Consider the following 12107-nt stretch of genomic DNA (forward strand, 5'->3'; position numbering starts at 1 on the left):
TGTTCCTGAGAGTGCTGGCCTAGAAATAGTTATGTGTGTGTTTGCAACATGCACAAGGCGACCCAGAGCTGAGTGCCACCTGCTTACGTCAAGGATGCAGATGCCCAGGCCTGTGTGGTGGGCGGCCACCGGGACCCCTCCCCAGCATCCTGTGGTCCGGGACCCGCGCCCGGAAGCTGCCGAATTAAGGTAGAGACGCGACCGGCCGACTCTGCTTTGGTTCCAGAGAGAAAGCTGTTTCCAGAAAATGGCATTCTTTGAAGCTACGTTCTTATTTTGAAAGACACCAAAGGCCCCAGGCAAAGACGAGGTTTTCAGGTTGCCGCACCCTCGGATGTGAAAGCAGGACCAGGTGGGAGGTTGTGCACCCACGCCCCACACCCTGCCCCGCCCCCCCATGCCCCCTCCGTAAACAGAGGCTGAGTCTGCAAATCATTTGGGGCCTTTTAGGAACTTTACGGCTCACCCTCAAGTTTAGTTTATTTGACTCTCTAACTTTGGTAGATTTCTGGTTGGAGAAAATGAAAGGTACCTATCATTAATTTCTGGGCTAGTTCATTCATCCACGTTCCCAAGGGGTTTGCTCTCCTCTGGAGCAGACAGACGTTGTTATACCGAAGGTCACCTGCAGGGAGATGACCCGCGAAGGGCTCCTCCCTCCTTGCTCAGCGGGTCCGCAGGAAAGAAGCCCGCACGGAGGCCCCGCAGCATCCCTCCCTGCACCCTTCTTCGGCTGCTCGCTTCGCATCCTTTCTGCAAGGCCTCGTCTAGGTGAATGAACCCTCTGATCACTAAGCGGTCCGCATGTGCTGGTGTTTCAGTTCTCCACAATGGAAGCTGGTCTGAGAGAATTCTGCCCACCCAAAGGGGAGTTAAGAGGTGCAGAGAGGGGTTCTGATGGCCTTGGGAGTTCGGCCCTGCCCGAACGTGGATCATAAGCCAGAAAGGTAAGTTCCCTCTTACTCCAGCTAGCCTGATTGGGATTTCGATTACTCGCAAACTGAGTCAGCTCAGCTACTTCTAAAAACTTGTAATTGAAACTCATTTCCCCTCTATGGAAGCCCCCATTTCTAACCATCTCCTTAAGTCACATTTTTTTCTGTGAATTCCGATGTACATAGATGAATTAAAATCTTTTTCTCTTAAAAAAAAAATTTCCCCTCAAACAAGTATTTTACAAGAGCATGCTAATTCTTTTGAATAAAAAATTTATTTTGTAAATCAAGCAAGCACTTTCAAAGTTATCGTCTATACAAACCCCATTTTTTAGGGTATTAGGTTTTCTTATAATACACCAGTGTTGTCATATACAATGGAGGGAGTAACAGTAAAATACAGTGCAGGCAGAAGTTCTTCTCAATTTGCCAATTCACTGAATAATTCGAATGAAAGGTGTAGTAGTCACATAGAAAGAATTAAGTATTTTATTTTCGATAATAAAAATATTATACCCACTCTATTATATAACAAAATGTAATTGACTATTCGCTTAAGTGATAAAACGGTTAATAAATTGATTTGGATTATAATCAGAACATGAGTGTAAATCTGTAGGAAGACAGGTATTTTCAAAATAAAATTCCAGTGAAGGGCTAACCATTCTCAAACATAAAGAGCACATCAAGAATAAATGGTTTCTGTTTAACATGTTTTTGCTTTAGTGTCCGGAAAGCCACACATTTGATAAACATATGGTAAAGTCAAAGTTTTCTGGACGTGAGTTATGTGATATTTGTTCAGAAACGATGCCAACCGCATCGACAGAGCATCGCAGGCGTGGGGGGAGCGCTCGCCCATGCGGACACGGTTAAGTAACAGGCAGAGGCGGTGATGGAGGCGGCTGGAGGCCGGGAACGGGAGGGAAGCTCCCATCACTCACAGCGCAGCTACAGAGGGAAAAGCTGAGCCGGGCATAACCCGGGCAGGGACACGTTCTCTGCGGCTCGGGATTTTTATTTTTAGAGTGTTCCGAGACAAATTCCAGCAAGATGTCTGGTTTGAGCCAAGCCTTTCTTCTTGAACTGGACTTCTCAACTGAGGTACTTGGCATACTTAAGGGAAAAAATGAATACACTCAGATTTCGTTTTGTTAGATATTAAGCTAGAAAAGCAGCCGAAGGAATAAGAACAGGCCAGAAATCAAAATCCTGTTTCCTGTAAAGAACTGTACAGACAGGTTTTGCTTATTAATGGAACAGGAAAGGAAGGAGAATCGGAGTTTAGGCTCTTTGAACAAGGGCAGGGGAGAGGAGTGTAGGAATGCAGAGGCACCCCCCAAGAACGGAAAGGAAACCCAGATTCTGTCCGTCCGGCGTTCTGCTGTGGGCATCTGGAGCAAAGGCACCTGGGCCTCGGGGTACTTGTGCAGTATCGGGCTCTGGTTCCTTTCCCAGGTGCTACCACCTGGGTTATCTGCAAGTTGTGCCAGGCATCTTCCCCTTCTGAAATCAGGCGAAGGCCTAAGTTCCTAAGCGATCGGAATCCCTCGGAACCAGGCTAGTTCAGGAAGCTGTCCCACTGTGTCCAGTCCCAGCGTGCTCCCGCTGGTCACAGAAGTGTGGGCCAGCCAGCAGGGGGAAGGGTATGCTTGTATTTCTGGCTCATATGCTTTTCAAATAAAATGCATTTGACCAAAGGGAACACAGTCCCAAACATTCCTAACCTCCATATACGCATGCAACCCAAGCCACCAAAATGCGAGTTCATTGTTCCCGAGGTTGCGGGTACGGGGAGTCTGTTCTGTAATGCAAAAGACTACACACCAAAATCCAAGGCCCAAATTAAGTGACTGCTGCAGCCCACTATAAACCAGTAGGAATGCCATTTATACTTCTGGCAGATCAGAGAGTGTCACCCCTCTGAATGTTGTTTAAAAAATATTTTATCAGGAAGTAAGGTCACTTTGCTTGTTTTTAACCTATACAAGTTAGTGTTTGCTTTGAAACATAATTACATACAGTGCTTTTTCCTCTTGGGGATTCTTTTAATTTTGGAGGCATGTCTGTGTTCCAGGCCCTTTCTCCAAGCTCTTACTAACCATAGTTCTATCTATATTAAGTAGTTGCAAATGTGGTCTTAATGGGATGTCATTTACTTAAATCTGTAATACTTAAGGCGACTGCTCAATGTGCAGTATTTTCTGGGGATCCTCCTCTGAAAGGGGAAGCACAAATGACTACAGTATTTTATGAAGCAGTTGAGATAATTTTGGGTTTTTTTGTTTTTTTGTTTTTAAAGATTTTATTTATTTGGCAGAGAGAGAGAGAGCACAAGCAGAGGAAACAGGAGAGGGAGAAGCAGTCTCCCCGCTGAGCAGGGAGCCCGATGCGGGGCTTGATCCCAGGACCCTGGGATCATGACCTGAGCTGAAGGCAGAGGCTTAACCAACTGAGCCACCCAGGCGCCCCGATAATTCTGGATCAAGTTGAAGACAAATCATTATTCACTTTGAAACTGATACCACTAATGCCAAAGAACTTGATTTTCAGGCTCATCTGGAGTTCAGAAGCTTTGTGCTAAACATATGTTTAAAAAAAAAAAAAAAAAAAGACAATGACTTACATTTTCTGAAGTTTAAGAAATGACATCCAAAGGACAAAGGTAACTTTTTTTGCCAGTGCGGTTAGAACAGTGACAATGGATGATTTATCCTACCAATTCGATCAACAAGTGCCTTTGTGGTTTCTCCACTGTACCGGATTATGTGCACATGCGTGTATGCGGAGAAAGACAAAAAACAGGCTCTCCATGTCCTCGTTTTTAAAATGCATATTCTCTCCCACGCCAGTCATTCAAATAACATGAGAATGTGCTTCTCTAAAAGAACCCCTGCTGTACCTAGGGATTTATTTGTTTTAAAAAACAGAAGTAAGGTAGGTACGGGAATGTTTTTAACAACCAAAGGAATCGACCTTAAGATGATAACCTGGAATGACAGTTCTCTAATTTTAAAGCCTACAGTCTGAGCTTGTAATGGGCAAAGGCATATTCATTCAAGACTTTTGTAAGAAGTGCATACACTATCCAAATATCTAAATATTGCTGAAGGAAAACTGAGTGCCTCTCTTATATACAAAGCATATGAAGACCAGAAGCAAGTAGAACTTGTCCCACAAAGCAGATTTCCATGCCAAGAATTAGGAAGTTTCGTAGGCAGGTAATGCTGCCCGTGGAGTATGGTTATAGTTCTCGAGCCGGGGCCTGGGGGGGGGGGGGGGGCACACGAAGTGAGAGGGTGGGACAGAAATCTAGCACTCTGAGAGGTAAAAAGAGAGTCCCCATTTGTAATGAGTACAAAACTTCATTAGGCAACAAGATTTTCTGGCTGGAAGGCACATGAAAAATAACCATGACAATAACTTACTAAGACAATGGAAATTAAGAGAAAAATAATTGCTTTAGGGGAACAGTACAGGTGAATCATTAGCACATCAACCCACTGGGGCTGAAACACAGTACCCTAACATAGGGACTGGCTGAGGGGAAGGACTGGGTCAGAGAGACAGAGGGTTTGGTGCTCTTGGTTTAGTTTCGGTGATTGTTCAGCACTTAGTGAAGCCGTTGTGCCTTTTAAATGGAGACCCCCCAAATCCTCTATGTGACAGAAGACTGAAAATTGTAGAGTTATATAAATATTTACTGTTGGTATGTCCCACAGGTTAGACCAAGTTCACTGGTCCGGCTGAGTGGGGTCTTCCGTGTTTTGTCCACCACCACTCAGTGGTACAAAGGCAACTCAACAGAAAAGATGAAAGGAATCATTAGGACTTCTTTCCTTGGTTATATGTCCATAATCTGCATAAAATAAATAATACATGTTAAGTCAAAACTAGGGTTAAAATTTGGAAATGAGGGGGGGAAAAAGAGGCACAGCAATCTGGTATTCTTAAGGCAAAACAATAGGGATCTCTTTAAATAGACACTTTATTATATCCACAGGCGATAAAATCCCAGAGCTACTGTTAGGCACGTAAATACAGATCCTGTAAGAAGAAAAAAAAATGAGCATAGTATTAGTTGTGTTAACAGTTACTTAAAGGACAACTTTTTATTAAGAAAACATACAGGCGCTTATCCACCCATCCATCAAACAGAAAAACAAACACAAGAAACTCAGAGATGGCCTGCTGATGGGCCACATTCCACGAGACACCTGCCCGCTAAAAAACTCTGTTCCTTGCAATCATCATCTTCAAAGCAGAACTGTATCCAACATTCAACAAAACTTTTCAATGAATGTCAGAAATTCTGTGATCCCTCTTTTGGCTCAAAAATCGCAAAACCAAAATAACTCCTTACAAGGAGTGTCACCAACTGAAGCAGAAAGATCACAACTCAAAAGCCTTTCATTCCATCCATAAAATATCATCTTGAATTTCACTTAAAAAAAAATTCCAAGTAATTACAGTTCAATGGCAGTATCTTATAAAACTTAAGATTCCACCGGTTGTAAAGCACATCATTTTACTCCTAAGGAAAAAAAACTACCGATTACCGTATGATATTTGATCTATCGGAAATCATAACCTGCCTTCTAATTTCAGGGATGTTAAAATGTGAAAAAAAATGTGTTAGAATCAATGAAACGCAGTATCTGTCTTTGACTTACTTTCCAAATTTTATTTTCTGCTTGTTTGAACTATCTAGACACAAAAGAGCTTACCTGCTAAATATTTAATGTTATCGAGCTTGTGTGACTCCAGCATGGTTTTGAGGCCAGCGACCTCAGTGTCTATCTTCCTGTCTGTCTGGGTGACAGCACGATCTTGCTGGGCATGCTTTTAAAACAAAGAGATTCACAGCATTAAACCACGTGGGATCCACCTGCCGTCCCCTCGGCTCCCACCATCCTACAGGCCCTCCCCAGGAGGGTACGGTCCCAGGGAAAGATGGGGTACGATTAAGGAGACATGGGCTTTAGCTTTAGTTCTACCATTCTCACGTTATGTTGCGTTGGTCAAGGTCTTTAATATCTCTGGGCCTGTTTACTTTAATTTGAAAAAAGCAAAAAAACTCAACAAAACCCAAAAACAAACACACACCACTGGCCCTGCCTTCACACAGGACAATCAAATGTGATAATGTATATAAAGCTTCTGTAAATGATAGATTGCTCTACAAATTAAGGTTAAAGTTAAAAGGCAGTCTGTTCTCAAAGACAATAAAGGTACCTCATCTTTCTAAGTTCCTCTCGATGAGAGGTATACAAAAACTGCTTTAAAAAGTGAACACAGGGACGCCTGGGTGGCTCAGTTCATTGAGCATCTGCCTTCGGCTCAGGTCATGGTCCAAGGGTCCTGGGATCGAGCCCCGCATGGGGCTCCCTGCTCAGCAGGGAGTCTACTTCTCCCTCTACCTGCCGCTCCCCTTGCTTGTGCTCTCTCTCTCTGACAAATAAATAAAATCTTAAAAAAAAATGAAAATAAAAAGTGAATGCAATCTTAAGATATTCTAAAAGATATTCTGTTTGCCTTGACACAATTTCTATTCACATTTTAAGGTTTTCTTCTTTCATAGTTCAAACACCAAGTATTTTATTAGTATGAGGCTTGGTTATACCAAAGGCCTATTTGTGTTCTTTTCCAAATATAATACAGTTAAACTAGATACATAACCAACCTCTAAGGGTGGTGAGTTTGGCTGATGTTATAAAGGGGTTGTAATATTTCATTAATGCATAAAAATAATTCACTAAATATCCTAGGACAAGTAAGTACAATTGACCCTTCAACAATGTGGGTTTGAAGTGCATGGGTCCACTTATACCTGATTTGTTCTTTTTTTTTTTTTTTTTAAGATTTTATTTATTTATTTGACAGAGAGACACAGCGAGAGAGGGAACACAAGCAGGGGGAGTGGGAGAGGGAGAAGCAGGCTTCCCGCGGAGCAGGGAGCCCGATGCGGGGCTCGATCCCAGGACCCTGGGACCATGACCTGAGCCGAAGGCAGACGCTTAACGACTGAACCACCCAGGCGCCCCCTGATTTGTTCTGATATGGTACAGTACTATAAATGTATTTTCTCTTTATGATTTTAATAACATTTTTTCTCTAGCTTACTTTGTTTTAGTGTACAATACACATAACATACAAAATACGTGTTAACTGACTGTTTATGTTATCAGGAAGGCTTCCGGTCAACAGTAGGCTATTAGTAGTTAAGTTTCCAGGGAGTTCAAAGTTATATGCAGATTTTTAACTATGTGGGAGGGTCTCTAACCTCCCTACTGTTCAAGGATCACTTGTATGTAGTTCCTTATGGCTAACAACTCTGGTAATGAATAAGGATGAGTAGAAAAGTATTCCAGAGGAATATTCTACTATTCTCTGATGTAAGTGTCTTGCAAGTTTTGGAGGTCCCAAGTAACAAAAGATGGAAAAAAAGTAAAGCAGGTCATAAGTCCGAAGAATAATTTAAAAAACCACCATTCCTTATTATTCTTCAATCACTGGAATTTAAACTTTCATTAAGATAAACAAATATTCTATTAAGTGCCAAAAAAATTCTAGGATCCTCCACTTCTGAGTACCTACCCCCAGAGAACTGAAAACGGAGAGTCCAACAGATATTGGTACAACCATGCTCATAGCAGCATTATTGACAATGGCCAAAAGATGAAGGCAACCCAAGTGTCCACTGACAGGATAATCCAAATGTGGTCTACCCATAAATGGAACGTTATTCAGCCTTAAAAAGGAGGGACCTTCTGACAGGCTACAGCATGGATGAACCTTAAGGACATTAAGCTGAGTACAAGAAGCCAGTCACAGGACAAATCCGGTATGAGGCCACTTCTATGAGGTCCCTAGAGCAGGCACATTCACAGAGACAGAAAGCAGAATGGCGGCACCTGGGGGCTGGGGGAGAAGGAATGGGAGTGAGCGTGTGACAGGTAGTTTCAGGTCTACAAGATGTAAGGAGTCCTGCGGATGGACGCCAGTGATGGTTGTATAAGGATGTGAATGTACTTAACGCCACTGAACTGTTCACTTAAAAATGGTTCAACTGGTAATTTTACATGTACTTTACCACAACAAAAAAAACAAACACCCTAGGACACAAAACTTGAGTGTCCCCTCCCATTAACACATCATTACAAAGGACAGTAAGCATGCATGGGATGAAGCCAAGATGAACACAATGACCAAGAAAAGCAGTCTCATTTCTTACCAATGCCACCATTTCTGTCCTCATTTCCAGCAGCTTCCTTTCATTCAATGAGTACTGAAACAAACAAACGTGTAACATAGGTCAGATTCTGATTTATTCCTTTCTCCCTCTCCTTCTCTGATGCCTTCAACGTTCTGTTCCTTCCAAGAATATAGGACACTAGACATCACCTCTGGAATCAAGTAGCCTACTTGCCCCTCTTCTTTAGATGTGTTTTCTGAAGTTTCTCATTTCTAGCCACTCACTGCTCCAGTATACGATTCCCTTTGTCACCCTTCACCTCTCCTGCTCTTGTCATCTGTTCGCTGTGATGCCATCTGGCCCCTCCCACTAGTGTAAAAGCATTTCCTAGGGACCAATTTGCCTGGCTGCTGAGTCATGTGCTTTTTGGCTTTGAGAGGGTTAAAAAAAGTGGGGAACAATTTAGTTTGGGAGCTAACCCATCGCAATCACAAAATTGGTCACTACCTGAGGTTTAGACAAAGTTAGGAATGTTATAAAGTTGAGGAAAAAAAAGTTTCAAGGAATATTTTATGTGACATAGACATTGCCTAAAGATAAATTATAAATACACCGGTACAAGAAATACACTAAACCATCACATGTTGGTTTTAATTAAACCACCACCACCCACTTGGGTGTGTCACAGTCCAGTAGTACTAAAGGAACTGACTAGCACTACTCAGAATCAAAGTGGTATCTTGCCTTAATGTTTATGCAAAGATTTAATGCAATTTTGTTGAATTGAGACCAAAATCAGACATATCTTCTTAGCAGTGGGCATTAGGATTTAACTGAGCAAATGAAAATCTATAATTTAAATGAAAAATTAGCATTTAATTCTTCACTAAATTAACACTGTGAAAGGGGAGAAAATTAATGCTTAACTATCTAGAAACTTTCTAGCTATAAAATGTTCCCCTGGAACTACCAGGGGACTAGAATATAAAAACAGTATTGTTCAGAAATTTAAAAAAAAATTTTTTTTAAATTTTTTACAAAATTGGGAAAAAAAAAAAAAACCCAAAACCCCAAACCAAGGACTAGTCCAGGACCAAAGAATGCTCATCTCCATCTTTAATGTCAGGGTTTCAGATGAGGAAAGAGCTATGCATCGAATGGCCACAAGAGGGCAGGGCGGACTGGATTTTTGGACTCCCGTCTTCACCAAGTCAGTATTGACTCGACCACAAGGTAAAAGAAAAGCCTAAATCCTGATACTGCTGTGATTTTTAAAATCACACCTATGTGAGTCCATCTCCCTGCACCCCCCAAGCGGCTTACATACAGGCCATGCTGCTCTGAACTGGCCGTAAGCACCACCAGTTACAGAACTGAAACAGAACTGTATTCAACAAGGAGAGGGAGGGTCACGTAACTCCTCTTTACCAATGCACACGCAATACGTACTGCTGTCCTGTCCTTCAGAGTTTAGGAAGTTTAGGATGACCAAGAACCACTTTTCAGCTAGGTTAATAAATCCCATCAATTCACTGGCTCTCACCCATGTTCATCAGTCCCACATCTTCCTTAGCTATGGGCATCTTCCTAAATCAAGTGCATTCAGATTTTTTGCTAAGTACACAACCCATAGGGACGCTCCTCCTTGGGGAGGGGGTGGGAGGGATGGGATAACTGGGTGATGGACATTAAGGAGGGCACGTGATGTAATGAGCACTGGGAAATATATAAGACTGATGAATCACTGAACTCTACCCCTGAAACTAATAATAAACTCTATGTTAATTAACTGAATTTAAATTTAAAAAAAATATGTTAATATGGTTAAAAAAGAATATTTTAGACAAATTTGAATTTAAAATTCTAAATAACAGTGCTATGCAGAGCCATCTTGACACCTGAGGCAAGAGGAAAAATCAGTAATATCTTAAAGTCTGGGTATTTCATTTGTCAGAGATTTTATGTTCATTTAAATATTTTACTACTGCATTAAAATATTATTCATCCTAATTTAAAAAAAAGTTTCTCCTTTTCTAGAGACTAATCATACACTAGCAACTGTTAAATATTTTAGTGATACTAGGTGAATTAATCTTTATGGTTGAAAAGTGTTTTTTGAGGGACGTCTGGGTGGCTCAGTCCGTTAAACGTCTGCCTTCGGCTCAGGTCATGATCCCAGGGTCCTGGGATCGAGCCCCGCATCGGGCTCCCTGTTCAGCGGGGAGCCTGCTTCTCCCTCTGCCTCTGCCTGCAGCTCCCCCTGCTTGTGCTCTGTCAAATAAATAAAATCTTTAAAAAAAAAAAAAGTGGTTTTTGAGACAAGAAAGACAGGTGACATGGGAATAATGATTTTGTACAACAAAGCTCAGCTTAACTCTTAAAATCCAGAAGTGGTTCCAAAATAGAGTTAAGCACTTGTTTGAATTTCAGTATTAGCTTCATTTATCATTGCAGCACATTCTGGTTAAAAGCAAATTGTGAAAAATCAGAAGACAATGAACAACTGTGCATACTCAGTTTCTACATGTGTATCTAGTTCCGTGTTAGTAAAAGATGCTTCACATGGCCTATTTCTCATTATTCTAAGAATAAAGAAGGTATCTAACTATTGCTATCAAATTCAAATAAAGCCTGAACAAGAAGATAGATGGGTTAAAAGTCACTAGAGGCAACTCAACATTATTTTTATTAGAACATACATATTCATTGAAGCATTATTTGCAATCGCCAGACACAGAAGATCATTAAGTGTCCACTGATGGATGAAGGGATGAAGAAAATGTGGTGCACATATACACTTGAATATGACTCAGCCATAAAAAAGAAGGAAATCCTGCCATTTGTGATAACATGGATGGACCTTGAGTAATTACACTAAGTGAAATATGAGAAAGACAAATACTGTACAATCTCTCTTACATGTGGAATCTAAAATCTAAAAAACCCCCCAAAACCAAAAAGAATCCCCCAAAAACCTGAGTTCACAGATACAAAGAACAGGATGGTGGTTGCCAAAGGTGGGAGCTGTGGGGTGGGTGAAATGGGTCAAAAGGTACAAACTTACAGCTGTAAAATAAGTTAAGCCCTAGGATGTAATGCAGGGCATGGAGACTGCAGTGAATAATACCACACTGTCTATTTGAAAGTTGCTAAGAGAATAAATCTTAAAAGTTCTCATCACAAGAAAAAAATTTCCCATCTACGTATGATGACAGATGGTCACTAGACTTACGGTGGAGGCCATTCTGCAGTGTATACAAGCATCAAATCATTACGCTGTACGCCTGAAACTAATGTAATGCTGCGTACGTCAATTATAACCGAATAAAATAAAAAATTGAAAAAAAAGTGTTCCTGCGCAAACTCTGAGGGGAAAAAATAGTTCTTCTATGCATTATTTCTGAAAAAGCAAGGACAGCAGAACTGTATCTGCCCGGCCTTCTTGGGTCCTGTACGTGGTCCCACAGGGGCAGGCACCCTTCCGCTTCCTTACTTACAACCTACATTTCTGAGATCTTTTTTTTTTTTTAAGATTTTTATTTATTTATTTCAGAAAGAGAGAACACACAAGAGCAGGGGTAAGGGGCAGAGAGAGAGGGAGAAGCAGGCTCCCCACCAAGCAGGGAGCCCGACATGGGGCTCGATCCCAGGACCTCAGGATCATGGCCTGAGCTGAAGGCAGACACTCAACCGACTGAGCCACCCAGGCGCCCCTTCTGAGATCTTTTGGTAACAAATGTACAGAAGTACTTTTCCTAATTAAAAATTTCAATTTAATGTAACTTAAAAAATAGTTTCGAATTTGCATTTCAAAACAATGTGATCAAGTCATTAAGATTTCTCTATTTAAAATTTAAAAAATATATGGAAATATTTTTTTAATCTTGAATTTCAGTGTAGAATTTAATTTAATATTATTCAAGACAGATGATCAACTTAACTTCTGAAAAATCTGGACCTGTGGAGGTTTAAGTTAG

The 12107-nt window shown here is 41.3% G+C and overlaps 1 protein-coding gene across 2 annotated transcripts in view; it reads right to left on the bottom strand.

The window, feature by feature from the left end:
* Positions 1 to 1191: 1191 nt before the first annotated feature.
* Positions 1192 to 12107, bottom strand: part of MCUR1 (mitochondrial calcium uniporter regulator 1) — a 28727-nt gene continuing 17811 nt past the window's right edge. The window contains exons 7-9 of one of the 2 annotated variants that reach the window (XM_036085776.2): positions 8170 to 8223; positions 5663 to 5777; positions 1192 to 4794 (exon numbers count right to left, since the gene is read on the bottom strand). In XM_036085776.2, the coding sequence (XP_035941669.1) occupies positions 4736 to 4794; positions 5663 to 5777; positions 8170 to 8223 (228 nt within the window). In that variant the 3' untranslated portion in view covers positions 1192 to 4735. Of the gene's footprint in view, positions 4795 to 4905; positions 4983 to 5662; positions 5778 to 8169; positions 8224 to 12107 lie in introns of those variants that run through there. The other variant, XM_036085777.2, reaches the window with a different exon arrangement.

Source organism: Halichoerus grypus, chromosome 9 (assembly GCF_964656455.1).
Source record: "Halichoerus grypus chromosome 9, mHalGry1.hap1.1, whole genome shotgun sequence".
Taxonomy (NCBI): domain Eukaryota; kingdom Metazoa; phylum Chordata; class Mammalia; order Carnivora; family Phocidae; genus Halichoerus; species Halichoerus grypus.